General features: G+C 37.6%; 1 protein-coding gene across 4 annotated transcripts in view; it reads right to left on the minus strand.

Moving 5' to 3' along the window:
• The window catches only part of Asap (ArfGAP domain of ASAP), a 98,065-nt gene that overhangs the window by 34,702 nt on the left and 42,771 nt on the right, over positions 1–20,592 (minus strand). For all 4 annotated transcript variants that reach the window (XM_073956405.1, XM_073956404.1, XM_073956407.1 and 1 more), the window contains exons 3-5: positions 1,651–1,723; positions 755–900; positions 404–658 (exon numbers count right to left, since the gene is read on the minus strand). In XM_073956405.1, coding sequence (XP_073812506.1) covers positions 404–658; positions 755–900; positions 1,651–1,723 — 474 coding nt within the window. The remainder of the gene's footprint in view (positions 1–403; positions 659–754; positions 901–1,650; positions 1,724–20,592) is intronic.

Here is a 20,592-nt window from a genome sequence, read left to right on the forward strand (position 1 = left end):
TTTAAAACATTATTTAAAAAATCCATGAACGCTCCTTTAAACAAATGTTTAAAAAAAAATTATACAAATTTTTTAAAAAATCCACGATTTAAAAAAATCTCTAAAAATCCCTGATTTTTTTTCTTTATAACATTTTTTAGAAAATCCACGACTTTTTGAAGAATTTTTATTTATTTTTTTTATTAAAATTCTTTAAAAATCCCCGACTTTATCTTTATAAAATTCTGTACAAAATCCACGATTTTGTCAAAAACTTTTCCATAAGAAAAAATAGTCCCTTTATAGGTATGAAATGATATACGATTGTTACAATTATTCCACATCATCCCGCTGTGCCTTGCAAAACAAAAAATATAACAAAAGTTCTAATAAAATTTTCAACAAATTATTTTTTCCTACATACTTCACAGGTTTGTAACTGATACAGGCGACGTTCTTTTTCCATTTCGTCGGCAACAACAGCTGCATCGATTTCTGTTCGCACCATACCCGCCTCTTTGGCCTGGGCCTTTTTCTCTTTTTCGATTTTTATGAATTTCGCTTCATAGTCTTTGGCAGCCTTATCGAAGGGCCTTTTCATGTCGCCCTTGACACCACGTAATTCACTTTTCAACATTGAATCGACCGGAAACATGACAATATTGTTGATATTTTGCATCTGAAAAAAATGGAAGAAGAGGAAAATCAATTTGACTGTCAAGTGGCGGCAATGAGAGGAGAGGTTGATGACAACTTCATCATGTGTAGTACATACCAATGTTTTCATTAATGCACTCAACTCTTTTGTCACCACGGAGAATTTAAGGAATGCAGCTCCAATATCAGGTTCATCCTGATCGATTACCTTGCCACCGAGACGTTCAAGGGCCCTCACCAGAAACATTTCATTGTCTACGTGTGCTGTAACGATGAGAAAGTGTATTAATTAATGTAGGGGGCATAGCCGGCATATGGGTGGGGTATGTTGTGGCATGTGGCACACAAACAATTAAGAGGTGTTGTTGTGATGGGTAGGTATTGAGTGTGTCAAGTATTTTATGGAAATTAGTTTAAGTGAGAAGGTACAGTGCAGCAGTAACTAGCAGTAGCACAGTAAGGAAATAGAAAAAGTAATGTGTTGGGCAGGTTGTTATTCATTATTTGTCCTTGAGCTGAGAGAGCAGCAATCACTTGTCTTAGTGACGTAAGGGTTTTAATGGCCACAAAGTTACCTTGAGATTAAAAATGTTTTTCCAAAGATATCTTTAAGGATTTTTATAAGAATCACTGTGCCAAGAGAGTGTGGCCGTATGTTTGTTAAGGTAAATTGTTCGGAATGCCGATTTTATCTGCGTACATTGTACATATATGAGTATGTATGTATGTTAGTGTGCATCCGTGCTACAAGGAGTTTTAAAAATAAAAAAATGCGACGACTTGATGAATTGATGGTGCTTTGGTGGTTGGGTATTTTGTCGTCGCATCTATGGCTGAGGGTATGTGGCATGTGGCAATATGCACACACACACACACTAATCGTTGCTTGGCCACTTGTTACTACTTAATTTAGAGACACATAAATTGCACTTTAATACCAAGATTGTGTTGTCAGATAGATAGTGGGGTGGTGGAGGTGGAGAGCAAACATTTTTTTGTTTTAAAAATACTTACTATTTCCTGAATTGTGTATGGCCTTGACTGCTTTCTTCAATTTTGTTAATCCTTCACGGTCAAATTCCAAACGCTGCAATAAAAAAGAGAATAGGAAAAAATTGTTATTAGAAGAAGTAATAGTAAATGGAAAGTTATACAAGGTTTAGACTTGTGTTAAGAAATTTCAACAAGGAAATGACTGATATATACCCATTGATATGATCACCGAAATAATGGATTTAGACCCCAAGTATGTTTGGAAATCCATTTCAGGCAATTTGGAGTGGATTTAGCCATGTGCGTCCACGATAACTCTTAAACTGATCAACCGATTTGGTTCAAATTTTGGGTATCATAATATTTTGTCCAAACTTAGTTTATGTTCGAAGATAGGCCATACCGGTCCATAACCCGAAAAGTTCAAATTTTTGCTAAAATGGTGCGCACGATAACTCTCGAAGGGAGGGACCGAATTGGTCGTAACTTTGCATATGATAATAAAACCTTCGGGCATAGGTCAATATGGACTAAATCCGTATAATCCTTCGTGTACCTCCCAAACAAAATTTAGAAAAGGTACAGTTTAAAAGCTCGTCTCAGATGGTTTTTGCCACAAGTTCTTCTTGCGGAATCTGTTACGACGGCGAAATTTTTTTCGGTGGGCAAGTCCATATTTGCTGAGATAAAGGCCCAAAAACTTAAAAGCCTACCGGCATCAACTAAACTGCGTAGTACATAACATAACCCTCTAAGGGAGAAACTGACTTTGTCCAAACAATGTACATTTCTTATAGATTCGGATTATGTCCGAATATTGACTACATCCACAACTCTTTCGGAAAGTTTGGAAAGAGTGCAGCTTAAAGACTCTTCTGGAATCATTTTTAAATTTTTGGCAACATGTTGTGTACGAAGGTGCAATTTTTTTCCTGAGAAATTGGTCAAAAGCTCAAAAACCCCTATAAACGTAAATGCTCACCATGAGCTTTGGCATTCTATCCTAGGCAATGTCCAGAAGGTCGTCATCTACGAAAGGTAGATGGACGTATTCGCTTATAAGAAATGTGAAAGCTTGATCAAATAGGCGACGTGGATACCTAATTTTTTATCTCACCCAGTTTCTCTCCGGATATGCCTGTTTCAGACCCTACTTATATAGTTTTGATCTTGACAGCTCCCCATGTTGTTTTAACAGTGTTTATATGATTGTATGTTCATTTTTCTGATTTAGGGGTGTTTTCACTAGCCATCAATGTCACATCACCCGAAATAAAATTATTCCATATCCGCCCATTCCTCAGTACGTGGTAACCATCAACAAAGCTGTAAGCTGCAGTTGCTGTTTAGCTTGGTTTACTGCACCGCCGCGACCATGACAATCTTCCGACTCATGAAATCCATTATTTCCTCGATTTTACCTCGGGATAAAAAAATGAGGCAACAACGGCTGGTGTTAAGTGCTGCGTGTGCGGGTTGTATTCACGCAGCATGCAGCAACATAGTCCCGGTCGTAGTGCCTCGTATGGACGAGTACAGAACAACCCCTGAGATGCACCCACTCCCGACATCTATTGACAAACCGATTACATATAAATTGGTCCGTTCCGGAGCGGACCAAAAGAATCCCGAGCAGGCACTCCGGAATGTGCTACTCCCAACACAGAAAAACGATACAAATACAAACATGTATACAATGAGGTGGCAACCGCTGGCCGGAACACGGATGTTGTGTTTCCGGTCAGTCAGGTACGAAAGAACCCGCTGCCGTGGGATTACCAAAGAACCCACAGAACCCATGATTACACATGTCGATAGTCTGGCGGCCCTAAAGACTCTGAGGTCATGGACCATAAATTCGTCAGCGATCAATGCTTGCAGAAAGGCTCTGTATGATGTATGAAATATCGTTACACTTTCCTCGATTTTTAGGACACATAATGGTAAAACGAAAAAACTGATGAACTAGCTCGGGGAGGCTTTAGGACAATGGATCAACTAATTTATGAGTTTGCTCGGTGGCCTGATATGCTACTACATCGGTTAACTTCGTGAGTATTACCCTAAGAAGGAGTCCATTAGATGGCTTATGGAGCCTAGATGTGGAGTATTCAACGTAATCGGGCCTGCTATATTCCAAGGTAGAAGCAATTCGCCTCTCTGACACCATAAGTTAAGGATGAAGATCACTGTCAAGCTGGAGTAATAGTGTCGTTGACTAATATAGATTATATAAAGATACAGAGGAAATAGATGTCAATAAAGATACATAAATTCGTATTTAACAAGCGAAGACATAAACCACTCTAACCACTCTGTTAACGCTTTTGCTAACATCGTGTTAGCAGATCACTGTTAAAGTTAACAGAGTTATTCAAAAATGGGTTTCTTTGTAAAAAAAATTCCCTTTTTAGGTCCTTTAAGGAAAACATGGGTACCATTGGAAAGCTTATCGAGATAGCTATCCCCTGGCCTAATAAAATCTTTAAAAAATATTGCCCGATGTCGCGATATCTACCGTTTTTTGGGAATGACCCTGCAATAAGGAAACTTTTTTTTTTTTGACCACTGACCCTTTAAGGAAAATTCTGCCAGGACAACATGGGGACCATTGGAAAGCTCAGGAGATAGCAATCCCCTGACCTCATAAAATCTTTAAAAAATATTGTCCGATGTCGCGATATTTACCGTTTTGGGAATGACCTTGCAATAAGGATACTTATCTTGACCACAGATCATTTAAGGAAAATTCTGTTAAAGTTGACAGAACTATTCAAAAATGGGTTTCTTTGTAAAAAATATACTTTTCAGGTCCTTTAAAGAAAATTCTGCCAGGACAACATGGGTACCAGTGCAAAGCTTATCGGGGGGATAGCTGTCTCGATAAGCTTTCCAATGGTCTCCATGTTGTCCTGGAAGAACCCATTTTAGAATAGTTCTGTCAACTTTAACAGTGCTCTGCTAACGCGCTGTTAGCATAAGCGTTAATAGACCGATTTGTGTCTCCGCTGGAGTGATTTGTGTCTTCGGTAATTAAATACAAATGTATCTAAATGGACATAGGAAATACAAATTTTTCAGATGTAATTCCAAACATTTTAGTTGTAATTCGTAAAATTTCATTTGTAATTCGAAAATTCCATTTGAAATTCGCATTATTCCATTTGTAATTCGAATTATTCTATTTGTAATTCGAATTATTCCATTTGAAATTCGCATTATTGTATTTGAAATTCGAAAAGCTTATCGGGGGGATAGCTGTCTCGATAAGCTTTCCAATGGTCTCCATGTTGTCCTGGAAGAACCCATTTTAGAATAGTTCTGTCAACTTTAACAGTGCTCTGCTAACGCGCTGTTAGCATAAGCGTTAATAGACCGATTTGTGTCTCCGCTGGAGTGATTTGTGTCTTCGGTAATTAAATACAAATGTATCTAAATGGACATAGGAAATACAAATTTTTCAGATGTAATTCCAAACATTTTAGTTGTAATTCGTAAAATTTCATTTGTAATTCGAAAATTCCATTTGAAATTCGCATTATTCCATTTGTAATTCGAATTATTCTATTTGTAATTCGAATTATTCCATTTGAAATTCGCATTATTGTATTTGAAATTCGAAACAAAAAAAATATTTTTTGGAATTATTTTAGACCTGGTTTTTTCGAATTTGTAATGATAGCATGATTCCAATAACAAATAAAGTGATTCGAATTTCAAATGCAATAATTCGAATTACAAATTGAATAATTCGAATTACAATCGAAATAATTCAAATTTCAAATGGAGTAATTCAAATTTCAAATGGAATAATTCGAAGTACAAATGGAATAATTCGAATTACAATCGAAATAATTCAAATTTCAAATGGAATAATTCGAATTACAAACGGAATATTTCGAATTATAAATGGAATAATTCGAATTACAAATGGAATAATTCGAATTACAAATGGAATTCTCGAATTACAAATGAAATGTTACGAATTACAAATAGAATTCTCGAATTACAATTAAAATAATTCGAATTACATCCGAACAAGTAAGAAAGTATCAGCCAGCTGTGCTGACGGAGATACACTCAGCCACCGACCAAAAAAAAATAGTTTGGAAACAATTTTTGAAAAAGTTTTAAAGTTATCTTGCACAATAGCCATGTGTGCCGACAGGGTTTTGGAGCTTTTGGGCCATTATCTCAGAATGTATCGACTTACTCCGGAAAAAATTGTACCGTTGTAAATGAGGCCGCTAGAACAATTTACTGAAAAAAGAATCGAAACCATGCGAGAGGAGCTCATAAACTTCACTTTTTCCGAATTTTGTGTGGGAGGTACCCGAAGGACTGGAACGATATAGTCCATATTCTAACTTGATACATGACTGGATGAAATAATACGATGTGCAGCAAAGTCTGTTCCAATCGAATTTGCCATTTTGGTTGGTGCCGTCAGGGTTTCATGGAGTTTTTAGGCTAATATCTCAAGAAGTATGGACTTGCGCAAGGAAAAAAATTGTACCGTCGTGAAAGGAGCCGCAAGAACAACCTACTGAAAAAAATCAACACGATCTGAGGGGTGCTCTTAAAATTCACTTTACCTGAATTTTATGTGGGATGTACCCGAAGGAATGGACCGATATAGTCCGTATTCGAGTCCGATATATATCTGGAAGGAATAATACGATGTGCAAAGTTTGGACCAAACCAATTGCTCATTTCAAGAGTTATTGTTCACACCATTTTACAGAAAAATGTTGAAATTTTGTGGGGAAGGTACCCGAACGAAGTGGACCGATATGGTCCATTTTCGAACTTAAACTAAGTTTACGATACCCAACATTTGGTTTGAATCGGTTGATCCGTTCGAGAGTTATCGTGCGAAGCAGATAGACAGACGGACGGACATGGCTAAATCGAGTCCAAATTGCCTGAAACGAATTTCGTCCAAACATATATGGGGTCTAAAACTGTTATTTCGATGAGGCGCATTTTTAGTTGTATCAAAGTGTACGAGGGCGGTTCGGAAACTTCTTAGCCTATCAATGAAAGAGAATAGTTAGTTTTTCAAAAAAAAAATTATTTTTTAATATAATCTCCTGAAACTTCAATACACTTAGTCCAACGCTTTTCTAGCAATTATATCCCTTGATTAAAATAGTTTTCCTCAAGGTCTTCAAAATAGTGGTTTACAACTGTAATTGCATCTTCATTTGAGGTAAAACGCTTGCCAGCAAGGCATTTTTTTAGATTTGGAAACAAGTAAAAGTCACTGGAAGCTAAATCAGGAGAATAAGGTGGGTGGTCAAGCAACTCGTACTTTAATTCGTTGATTTTAGCCATTGTTAAAACACTCTTGTGCGCTGGTGCGTTGTCTTGATGAAAAATAATTTTTTTGTGTTGTAAGCCAGGACGTTTTTCTCGAATTTGTACATTTAATTGATCCAAAAGGTTGCAATAGTACTCTGAATTTATTGTTTTACCCTTTTGCAGATAGTCAATCAATAAAATACCTTTGAAGTCCCAAAAAACCGTTGCCATAACCTTACCAGCCGATTGAATTATTTTTGCCTTCTTTGGGGCACTTCCTCCAGCTTCAGTCCATTGTTTGGATTGTTCTTTTGTCTCTGGAGTATACATAGTGGTGGATCCATATCGCATCAACAGTTATGAGACGACGCTTAAAATCCATTTTATTTCGCTTAAAACGATCCAAACAAGCTTGAGAAATGTTCATTCTTACACGTTTTTGATCGACTGTTAACAAATGCGACACCCATCTTGTAGAAAGCTTTTTTACTGTTGCATATGAAGGAGCACTTTCACTTAACACATTCACCATATCATTATGAATTTCTTGTCCCGATAAACCTTTTTTATGTAAATATTTAATGACAGCACGCATTTCTAATTTTTCCAATGTAAAAAAATTGCGGATGCGTCTTTTTTGAACAAATGTTTCTATATGAAGGAGTTGCCAGATCGAAAAAAATTAACATGTGTTCATAACAGAGATGGAAGTTTCCAAAACACTTAACTTTTTTCTGTTTATACCGCGCTTTTTGTGCTAGGCTAAGAAGTTTCCGAACTGCCCTCGTATATACCCTTTCTAGCCTAAAGGCTGGGGGTATAAAAAGGTGTAGAGGCGGTCGAGCTGTACTGCTGCATACAAGAAGACATCGATTACTAGGTAGATAAATCTAAATTTTCTCAAAATCATAATATTTTCAATTCTATTCATGGATGCTGCAGTATGAACACAACGGGCCAAGGGTTTCCGAGCGAAATGGCCAAACGAAAGTTATAATAGACCTATTATAATTATATCTGAGAATGCAAAAATCTTCCAAATGTGATGGAAATGCTCCATTTTGTTTTTCAAATCAGCTTCAATACATTCATGTTCGAAAGTCTCCCCTCTCTCCCTTCAATTGGTATAACAAAATTAAGGTCATACATTTGTTTGTTTGTTTATAAAACTTTGTTCATGTCCTGTTTTCTTTATTTCTGTTTTCTAGAAGAGGTTTCGTGTAAGATTTGTTTCAATCTACGATTTAGTTTAGTTTTCAGTTTGTTGTTGTTGCTGCTGTTGTTGTTCGGTTAAGTGCCTGTTGCACTTAAGCTACATGTATGGGAGATTTAGTTATGTAGGACATGGATACATACATACGAATGTATATATATGTACATGAAATACCTTTCGTATACAACACATAAAGATATTAACGTGAGTACTTATGTATGCATGTACATCATGTCATGTTTTCTGGTACTTTAATACCGGATGTAAATAATTGTTGAAAAAAAAGTACAGATTGAGTTCCGTTTTATATTTTGAAGTTGCTTTCAAAGAGTTTTTGGATTTCGTTTATAGGTTTCTTTAAGTTATTTTGATGGAGGTAATAGCATTTTTAAAGATTTCTTCAAAGAATAAATCCATTGTAGAGACACAAATTCGCTTTCATACTATTGACAGTTTGTAGTTCCTCCCTACTTCATACTTTTTTTTGTGTGTTTGGATAACAAAAATTGGAATTGTTATTCCCAATTTTATACGACAAACACAAAGAAGAAAAAATATTCAACTTGACAGATGTACGTTTCAGTTGTTTTTCTTACTTTTACCCGTATACATTTTTTTGAATACTTTATTCACTTGTTGTTTTTGTTCTGGTTATTGTCATTGGCGGCGACATCGTCATCGCACTCACTTTCTGAATCTGAATGGAAATCTGTTTCAATTTGTTGCTATTGAAAGGGGAATTTCGTATTCTTCGTCTTCTTCTTCCTCTCCGGCTTATCTTGAGTACTCACTCTATTGCCTTTATTTTTGTATTTCTCTAGTATGGTTTTAGTTGTTGCTGATTTCGTTGTTGTTGTTCTTATTATTTGTTTCCTAAAGATGAATATTTTTTGTATGTTAAGTGGCGCACATCGTATTTTAATTCATTCATAAATTGTTTCGTTTTGTTTTCTTTTTTAATTTTAAGTTTTATTTGTAGTGTGTCATAGATAAGGTACGAAAGGGGAGGCTGGAGGTATGGTTCCCCAATAATCAAATTGAAATAGAAAATTTGTTATTTATAGGAACTTAGGGGGGGGGGGGGGGGTGGGAGGAAAGGTATATGTTTTTAATTGGGAATTTAATAAATATATTTAAAAATAAACCCCAAAGCTGTCAAACTATCGATAGTCTAACGATAATTTTGAGCGGTGTCGGATTCCAAACCAATTATTTTATAAATAATAAGAACACCGTAGTGGTCTTCCTAAGAACAGAAGGCCCTCGCAGAGGTCATCTATGGAATAGAAGACCACCGAGGTGGTCTTCCAAAGTATAGAAGACCACGTAGGGTTCTTCTATAGAATAGAAGACCACCGTAAGTGCCTTCTATACAATAGATGACCACCGTAGGGGTCTTCTATACAATAGAAGACCACCGTAGGGGTCTTCTATACAATAGAAGACCACCGTAAGTCCACGCCTTTATATAGCCTCCATAGAACGGTACCTCCCGATTTTCGATATTTTGAAGGTTGTGGCCTTCATATAGCCCCCATAGAACGGTACCTCCCGATTTTCGATATTTTGAAGGTTGTGGCCTTCATATAGCCCCCATAGAACGGTACCTCCCGATTTTCGTTATTTTGAAGGTTGTGTCTGGTTAGCCCCCATAGAGCGTACCTCCCGATTTTCTGTGGTTTGAAGGTTATGGCCTCAATATTCCTCAGAAATTGCTGAAATTTGGTATTTAGTCTTCGTTAAGGGTATAAAACTTCTGCCCCGAAACTTGTCGCTACAGGTCCACACCTTAGTACAGCCCCCATAGAAAGGTACCTGCCTATTTCCGGTATTTTGAAGGTTGTGGCCTCAATATTCCCCCGAAATGGCTGAAATTTGGTATTTGGTTTTCATTTGGGGTATTAGGTCCACGCCTTCATATAGCCCCCATAGAACGGTACCACCCGATTTTCGGTATTTTTCAGGTTTTAGCCTCATTATTACACCGAAATGGCTAAAATTTGGTACTTAGTCTTTGTTGGGGGCATAAATCTTTCTCTCAGAAATTTGTCGGTATCGGTCCACGCCTTTATGTAGCCTCCATAGAACGGTACCTCCCGATTTTCGATATTTTGAAGGTTGTGACCACAGCAAACCACCGAAATGGCTGAAACTTGGTTGTTAGTCTTGTTGGAGGTAAAAGCCTGGTTAGCCCCCATAGAGCGTACCTCCCGATTTTCTGTGGTTTGAAGGTTATGGCCTCAATATTCCTCAGAAATTGCTGAAATTTGGTATTTAGTCTTCGTTAAGGGTATAAAACTTCTGCCCCGAAACTTGTCGCTACAGGTCCACACCTTAGTACAGCCCCCATAGAAAGGTACCTGCCTATTTCCGGTATTTTGATGGTTGTGGCCTCAATATTCCCCCGAAATGGCTGAAATTTGGTATTTGGTTTTCATTTGGGGTATTAAACGTTTCATATGAAATTTGACGCCATAGGTCCACGCCTTCATATAGCCCCCATAGAACGGTACCACCCGATTTTCGGTATTTTTCAGGTTTTAGCCTCATTATTACACCGAAATGGCTAAAATTTGGTACTTAGTCTTTGTTGGAGGCATAAATCTTTCTCTCAGAAATTTGTCGGTATCGGTCCACGCCTTTATGTAGCCTCCATAGAACGGTACCTCCCGATTTTCGATATTTTGAAGGTTGTGACCACAGCAAACCACCGAAATGGCTGAAACTTGGTTGTTAGTCTTGTTGGAGGTAAAAGCCTGGTTAGCCCCATAGAGCGTACCTCCCGATTTTCTGTGGTTTGAAGGTTATGACCTCAATATTCCTCAGAAATTGCGGAAATTTGGTATTTAGTCTTCGTTAAGGGTATAAAACTTTTGCCCCGAAACTTGTCGCTACAGGTCCACACCTTAGTACAGCCCCCATAGAAAGGTACCTGCCTATTTCCGGTATTTTGAAGGTTGTGGCCTCAATATTCCCCCGAAATGGCTGAAATTTGGTATTTGGTTTTCATTTGGGGTATTAAACGTTTCATATGAAATTTGACGCCATAGGTCCACGCCTTCATATAGCCCCCATAGAACGGTACCACCCGATTTTCGGTATTTTTCAGGTTTTAGCCTCATTATTACACCGAAATGGCTAAAATTTGGTACTTAGTCTTTGTTGGGGGCATAAATCTTTCTCTCATAAATTTGTCGGTATCGGTCCACGCCTTTATGTAGCCTCCATAGAACGGTACTTCCCGATTTTCGATATTTTGAAGGTTGTGACCACAGCAAACCACCGAAATGGCTGAAACTTGGTTGTTAGTCTTGTTGGAGGTAAAAGCCTGGTTAGCCCCATAGAGCGTACCTCCCGATTTTCTGTGGTTTGAAGGTTATGACCTCAATATTCCTCAGAAATTGCGGAAATTTGGTATTTAGTCTTCGTTAAGGGTATAAAACTTTTGCCCCGAAACTTGTCGCTACAGGTCCACACCTTAGTACAGCCCCCATAGAAAGGTACCTGCCTATTTCCGGTATTTTGAAGGTTGTGGCCTCAATATTCCCCCGAAATGGCTGAAATTTGGTATTTGGTTTTCATTTGGGGTATTAAACGTTTCATATGAAATTTGACGCCATAGGTCCACGCCTTCATATAGCCCCCATAGAACGGTACCACCCGATTTTCGGTATTTTTCAGGTTTTAGCCTCATTATTACACCGAAATGGCTAAAATTTGGTACTTAGTCTTTGTTGGGGGCATAAAACTTTCTCTCAGAAATTTGTCGGTATCGGTCCACGCCTTTATATAGCCTCCATAGAACGGTTTTCGATTTTCGATATTTTGAAGGTTGTGACCACAGCAAACCACCGAAATGGCTGAAACTTGGTTGTTAGTCTTGTTGGAGGTAAAAGCCTTTCTGACTGAAATTCGTCGGTATACATAGGTCCACGTTTCGATATAGCCCCCATAGAACTGTACCTCCCGATTTCCGTAATTCTGAAATTTGTGACGTCAATATCCCTCCGAGAGACTGTAATTTGTTATCCAGAGGATAATTATCAGTATAGGTCTTCTTTAAGTGTAAAAACTTTCCGCCAGAAATTTTTAGGTATAGATCGACGTTTTGATATAGCCCCAATGGAAACGTACCTCCCGAATTTCGGTATTTTGAGGTTAGCCAAATTGTTTTACCGAACTTGCTGAAATTCGGTATTTAGTCTTCTTCATAAACGAAGGGAAACTAATTATTCCATTTTACTTCAATACAACTCGTGGTGGAGTGTATAACAAGTTCGACCTGGCCGAACTTAACGCAGTTCTTACTTGTTAATTTTCATTTTAAGAGCACCTAAAAGGGTTATATGACCGATACAAATGTTTTAAAAAAATGAACAATAATATCGAAATGATGTAGACTTAAAAACTATCTTCAAGTGCTGGAAAAAATTAGCTTATAAAAAATGATAAATTCTTTAATAAATTCAGTCTGTGAACAGAGTTTTCAGTCAATTTACTATTCAGCGCCGGAGATGTTTCTTATCGTTGAAAAAGTTCCCAATCAGGAAATCTTCTTTACAAAAAATACTCCAGTCGTTATCTTATTTCAACCGTATTAAAAATCTCCCTGTTTGTCATTCTTGTTTTATCCCTTTACACTGACAACCTAACCCAAAATTTTACATTGCTTTTGCCTTCCAGGAAATTTGTCATTATCTGTCCAAGACCCCCCCCTTTCTGTTTGGTTTCTAAACTTTAGCTCTTCACAACTTTTCCTTTGGTCAAATCACATCATTAATTATTTTATTTGCAACACTAAAACAAATTGGCAGGCAACAGTAACAACAACAAAAACAACACTTAATCAATGACTGAAAATTACAACATTTGACGTATTGACCTCCATTTTCCACATACGAAAAAAAAAACAAAAACAATATTTGATAACGTTGTGAATAGTAACAAGGGTTGCCACTTAAAAACAATATTAATAAAAGTTCCATAGATTAAGACTGTAGCCAGACCTGACCTCTCATGCTCACAGAGTAGAAGGTCTTCATAAGGTCTCTTGATAAAAGTCAATGTATGTATGTATTGTCATAGGAGGACAAATCGCCATCTCAAAAACGATCAGAAGATTTTCTCATAGAAGCCCCAAAGATACCTTTACAAAAGAACGAAAGCTCTTCTCATGGAAGCCCAAGAGGTGCTCATAGAATAATACTACTACTAATGTATTCACATGGAAGTCTACAAAAATATTCCCATAGAAGACCAATAGACCAAAACCTCTTTTTATAGAATACCACAATATCTACTCACTGAAGACCACACAGTCTTCTCATAAAAGACAGGAAGCCTTCTCAGAGAAGACAACAAAGACTTCTCAGAGAGGACAAAAGTCTTCCTATAGAAGACCAAAGTCTTATCCGTGAAGATCAAAATCTTCTAATAAAAGACCAAATTTTTCTCATAGAAGTCCAAAGTCTTCTAATAGAGGACAAAAGTCTTCCAAAGGAAGACCAAACTCTTCTCATGCAAGACCATAGTCATCACATGGAAGACCAAAGACCAAATTCTTCTCATAGAATACCAAACTCGTCTCATGAAGACCAAAGTCTTCTCATAGAATACACAAGTCTTCACATAGAACACTAAAGTCTCCTCATAAAAGACCAAACCCTAGAATACCAAAGTCTTGCGATGGAAGACGCATGTCTTCTCATAGAAGACCAAAGACTTTCATAAAAGTCCAAAGTCTTCTCATAGAAGATCGAAGTCTTCTCATTTACCATCAAAGTCTTCTCATAAAAGTCCAAAGTTTTCTCATAGAACACCAAACTCTTCTCATATAACACCAAAGTCTTATAGAAGACCAAAGCTTTCTCATAGAAGACCAAAGTCTTATCATAGAAGACCAAAGTCTTCTCATAGAAGACCAAAGTCTTCTCATAAAAGACCAAAGTCTTCTCATAGACGACCAAAGTCTTCTCATAGAAGACCAAAGTCTTGTCCTAGAAGTCTTTATGGGAATCAAGACTAAAGTCTTCTCATAGAAGATCAATTCTTTCTCATAAAACACCAAAATCTTCGATAGAAGACCTTCTCAAAGCCAAACCCCAAAGTCTTCCTTCGAGAACCAATGTCTTCTCATACAAGGCCAACATCTTTTCCTAAAAGACCAAAGTCTTCTCAAAGAAGACTAAATACCAAAGACTTCTCCTAGAAGCCTGAAGTCTTCCCATAGAAGACCAAAGTCTACTCATAGACGACCAAAGATGTCCAACGTTACAAGAGAGAACCCTTAGATCAACATACCTATAAGAAGACCACAATGTATTCTCATAAAATACCACCTTCCTGTATAAGATTAAGAAAACCGACCACATATCCTTTTATCTCTCTTCTGTGAGAAGACATTATGATCTTCGGTATGAAGACCCTACCGTCTTCCATGAGAAGACCCCCTGGACTTCTTGTAAAATTCCAAGAGGTATGCTGTAGAGGGCAAAGAGGCCATCCTATAGAAGGCCACAAAGCCTTCTCATAGAAGACCAAAGGCCTTCTCTTAACAAGTAAGAAAGTATCAGTCAGCCATGCGATAGAGATATGCCCTCAGCCTCGAATTTACAGAAAGAAGTAAGCACAATTTTGAGTTTTTGTGTGCATTTTTCAGGTTTTACTCGGAATAGGGTTCATGGTCCCTTCTGCAAAAAAAATCAAAGTCTTCTCATAGAAGACCAAAGTCTTCTCATACAAGTCTTTATGGGAACCAAGGCTAAAGTCTTCTCATAGAAGATCAATTTCTTCTCATAAAACACCAAAATCTTCCATAGAAAACCTTCTCAAAGCCAAAGTCCAAAGTCTTACCATAGAAGACCAATGTCTTCTCATACAAGACCAACGTCTGTTCATAAAAGACCAAAGTCTTTTCAAAGAAGACTAAAGATTAAAGCCTTCTCATAGAAGACCAAAGTCGTCTCATAGAAGACCAAAGCATCGTCAAAGAAGACCAAAGTCTTCTTATAAAACGCAAGAGACTTCTCCTAGAAGACTGAAGTCTTCCCACAGAAGACCAAAGTCTTCTCATAGAAGACCAAAGTCTTCTCATAGAAGACCACACTTCCTGGGGTGTTACCGTAAGGGGCGTCTTAATCACCACTTGGCGTATAGTACGCCGCCCAGGCATGTTAGGTGGGATCTTCATGATCTAGAAGTAGATTTCCAACGTTACAAGAGAGAACCCCTAGATCAACAAACCTATAAGAAGACCACAATGTATTCTCATAAAATACCACCTTCCTGTATAAGATTAAGAAAACCGACCACATATCCTTTTATCTCTCTTCTGTGAGAAGACATTATGATCTTCGGTATGAAGACCCTACGGTCTTCCTGGACTACTAATTTTGTGTGGGAGGTACCCGAAGGACGGGATCAATATAGTCCATATTCCGAGCTGATACATGGCTGGATGAACTAATGTGAAGTGCAAAGTTTGCACCAATCAGAATTCACTGCGAGAGTAATCTTCAAGTAATCCATCAAGGTTTCTTAGAGCTTTTAGGTCATTCTCTCAGGAAATATGGTCTTGCCCCCGAAAAAACTTCACTTTTTCCGAATTTACCCGAAGGAGTGGACTGGTATAGTCCATATTCGTACCCGATATATATTTATGGAAGGGATAATACGATGTGCAAAGTTCGAAACGAATAAACCGATCAGTATATGTTTTTGTGGGATCATTAAGAACCTAAGAATCTTATGCTTAAGCGGAACGGAATAAAAAATACCCTTTAAAAAAAAATTGTGAACTGTCAAAGTCAAAATTTCGATTTTAACTAAAAAAATTATAGCTTTATCACCATAAATACGTCAAGATTTTTTAAGAAAAGTCCCTCGCTTATTTTCAAACTTTTTATATGTACAATATGTATGTAAAATTTGTAAGTGGTCATAACCCCTTAAACTAAGTTTGGGGAAAATATTACGAACTGCCAAATTTGGTTCGAATCGAGTTATCCTGCGCACCAGCCAGTCCAAATTGCCTGATACAAATTTCGTCCAAACAAACTTGGCGTCTAAAACCATTATTTCGATAAGGTACATTTATGGTCGCATCATTTTCGACCATTTCTTGTTTCACGCCACATTTTCTGGCAACCCCGTTTTATTAAAAAAAGCGCAATCAAGCGCTCAACATGTACAAAGTTAAGGATTCACTCAATTAATGTAATGAATTATTTATTAATTGCTGCAAACAAAGAGTTAACTTTGTTGTTGTTGTTGTTGCGTTTAGAAATCTAGCAGAGCTGCAAATGATTATCATTACCATGCCACACAGACTGACTGATAGATTCACTAGCTGGCTGATAGACAGGCAGACGGACAGACAGGGGGACAGACAGCAAAGTAAGTGATGATTAATTCCATTTAATTTGTTGCCTTTGTTTAACATTTTCGTGGTGTTCTACAAAAAAACGTAAAACCGAAGAGAAATAACGAAACTAAGTTTTTGTCGGTTAAATTTGATTGCATTTTTTGTTTTTGTTTTGGCTTTTGTACTTTTTTGCTAAACGACAACTTCATTGCTGCTGCTGCTCTCCACACATGAAAGGAGCTATGTAGTGCCAACCAACCAAACCGCCAGTCATTCATTATTTGGTGTTAAGTCGCCTTAAATTGCCAGTTGAGTGTGCTGGGAAAGCTAAATGAGGTTATTATTGTGGCTATAATTTAAGAAATAAAACAACAAAAACTTTTTCTTCAATTTGATGATTTTATTTGTTGAGATTGAGTTTTGGGTGGAGATAATTTTGAAAGTTTTGAAGGCAATTGGCTAAACATTGTCGACGATGTGTTATAAAGGTCAATGGTCGGTCATGAGGTCAAAAATTAATTGTGCAAGTTTTGAACGTCCTTTCAGCGGTTATAAGACCCTTAAGCACATATTTCCCAGGACCCAACGGCCATTTTGCAGGCTTATGTACAAAGTGTGTCTTATTTTCTTTTGTAACAAAAAAATAATTAAAAAAATTTTTAAAATTTAAAACAAATGCACCATAAATTCCGCCATGACCCCCATGTATCATATATTTAGTTTGATTGCATTTTTTTAATTGAAAAAAAAAATACCAAAATAAAAATGCTCGTGTGTCCCCAATGAACCAATTTAAACGCAACAGCAACACCCACCCCAATTATTCTCAGGCAGCCGTCGCCGACATGTGCATGTTTGCGGTTTGATGGATGGCGGTTATTGTGTCGCCCGCCGCCCGGGTTTTTTATTTGCAAATCAGAAAATGTGACACAAGGTCGTTTCAGTTATTAAACTTAATAACCCATTTTTTGTGCTCTCAAAATAAACAAACAACAATAAAAAAGACTCATACTCGGCTACAACAACGACAACAGCAGCAACAATGGACGACCGGCAATTGCAAACATTCTTGTCAAACTATGACTAACTGAAAGTTTTTTGTTTGCTATTTTAAAATTCTTACTACATCAGCCAGCGTGTAATCAGCAAGCGAGTTAGTTAGTAATCAGGTACTCTTAACTTTAAGCGCCATAAATTTTGTTCAGTATAAAATTGTTGTTTTACTTTTTGTTGCTGTTTAGACACAGTAAGACCCGCTATTATGGGAACAATAATGGAATACAATCGGTATACAGAGAGAAAGAGAGACATTTATTATGGGTAAACCTTAACAGAGAGAACTCTGGATAAACTTTCTAGCACATCAGACTTATGTCGCTACCAAGCTACAGGGAATTTAGGGAACGCTTTCGCCGCATAGACCGGACTATGGAGATCGTTATGACCTTCCTTACTTACACTTCCATAGAAGTTTTGACGCTGCACATAGTCAGAGTCACCCAAAAATACGAAAACCTTAGATGATTTTGACAATACTGTGACTGTCAAAACTTTACATAACAGCAAAGTCTACCAAAAATTATGATGACAACCATACGGCGGTCGATTCTGTGCACCGCACAGTGGTTCAGAATCGTTTTTTCCTGGTCAAAATTCTGTAACTTTTGAACGGATAGAGATATATTCCTAATTCTTTTTTTGTTAGACAGATAACACAATCAGCTTTCAGACGAATTATAAGCGGTAAAGTTCGGTCCGGTAGTTGCAGAGAAATTCAAGGTCAAAGTTAAACTTTTGAGTTTTTTAACTAATTTTCATCAAAATATGAGTGTTTTTGTGGTTTTTATATCTTCCTATGTATTAAAGATGGTCAAACACCAACAAATAAACAAAATAATTACCAAAAAAAAAAACTAAAAAAAAAATTCGACAAAATTTCGAAAATTTTTTTCAAAAATTTTTAAAAAAATATTTTACAAAAAAAATTTAAATTTTTTTAAAAATTAAAAAAAAAATCTCCTTGGGTTTTAATAAAACTTATATACTTAACTCGTATAAAAACTCATATACTCAAAAAAGTTGTAATTTGTGTCAAAAAAACTGTAATTCATAGGGAAACAGTATAGAAAAACACACATTTTTACCCATGTAATTTCAATAAATTGAAAAAAAGTGTTAAACGGACGGAACGGGACGGGTACAGAAGTATATATGGGCTGGAAGAGGAGCATCTTTATGTGAAAACAGAACTTTGTTCCATGTTGTTCCACAAAAGTTCTAGTCCACTAAATTTGGAATTTCATAAAATTTAGTACCCGAGGAAAAATAAAATAGATCATGTTGTGTAAACGCTACTGTAATTTATTAAAACGGTTTTTAAAGGCCATAATCCTACCTACCTTACAAAAAAACAATGAACACAATAACTCTTATAGTTTCAGAGAAATAGCTTCGTCTTTCTCCAGAAATTTGCAAAAATTACGTATTTTCCAAAAATGGGGAAAATGCTCGTCTTTAGTGGCACGCCACGCCCACACCTTCCAATATTTGGGCCTAATTTTTTGGTTTCCTTAGTTTCAATATGTTTACTATCGAATCCCATATACAAATTAAATATCTTTGACAAAACAAAATTTTGATTTTTGGCCAGGAAAATCGATTCCTGAACCATTGTGCACCGGACTGAATCGGAGGAATCATCGACCATGGGCAATCACCTCAAAAATTTTTGGTTGTGTTCATGTATATTTTTTATCATGGGCCGAGCACTTTTGGTCCGTGCCGGGATAGATGAATCCATGGCCCGAGGATTTGTTCCATTTGTCAGATCCGCTTCCACCACATGTCAACATCAGTGAGATGTAACGGATGTAGGGAATGGGTGTGCACTTACGAGGCTGCTCTGGCCTTAGTCGACTCCGGGATTAATGCGATAGGAGTTATGTTGCTGCTTGCTGCGCAAGAACATCGCCCAGCGTTTAACATTCGACACTACATTCAAGTCGTGCGCACACGCCACAGCTATCTGCGACAAACTGAAAAGTAGGAACAAGGTCCTCCTCAAGTCCCTAGCCGGCAGCACTTGGGGTGCAGATAAAGAAGCCATGTTGACCACATATAACGCAGTAGGTCGGTCTGTGGTAAGCTGTGCGGCTCCAGTTTGATTATGTCATACGAATTGGAAAAATATTCAAACCTGTCAGAATGCTGCCCTGAGAACAGCAACAGAGTGTCTCCTCAAGTCTTCAGTGGACCATCTACATGAGGAGGCAAAGATTCTTCCAGTACAGCAACACAATGAGATGCTTTCGTTGCAGTACTTGCTTGGGTGTTACCGTGAGAGCCATCCCAACCACCATCTGGTTGATAGGCCCGACACATTCAGGCACATCAGGAAGAATATCCACGCTCTAGAGGGAGAGGTTCAACGATACAGGAGAGAACCATTAGATCTACATGCATATCAAGCAGGTTTAAATAGCATTCACACTAAAGCTGGCAAACTGTCGATAGTCAGACAATCGTTGTGATCACTGTCGTCAAGCTTTGTTTATAACGGACTCGGATGCAACTATGTTTTAAATAATTCGCGATAGATAACCCAAATAACTTGTTTTAGTTGCCGCCATAACCTTTGTTTTACGACAGCAATCAAAATGATAGTCGGACTGTAGATAGTTTGCCAGCTCTAATTCACACGGATGCAGTTGCTAAGGCCATAAGCAAATAAAGTCCTCGGAGTACATCCCTCATCTATCGCTGCTGAGGAGCGTTAGCTGCCACGACAAACCAGAGTAGTTTTGGCTCAATTACGCTCGGGATATTGCAGTCGCCTAAATTCTTATTGGCCGGAAATCAATTGCGCGTGCAAAATATGTGCCCAGTAGGCGGCATGGGCCCGCACGACACAAAGCACCTTTTCAACTGCCCCGCAAAACCTACTCTTCTAACTCCAATGGATCTGTGGCTACACCACATCGAAGCAGCCATTTCCTGGAACTGGAGATAGACCCAGAGCCAGATTGAACGGAAGAACGAACATACAAACATAATAATAAACACTGTTACAACAACAACGTCTCCC

This window comes from Musca autumnalis, unplaced genomic scaffold (assembly GCF_047663935.1).
Source record: "Musca autumnalis isolate F117 unplaced genomic scaffold, ASM4766393v1 scaffold_5, whole genome shotgun sequence".
Taxonomy (NCBI): domain Eukaryota; kingdom Metazoa; phylum Arthropoda; class Insecta; order Diptera; family Muscidae; genus Musca; species Musca autumnalis.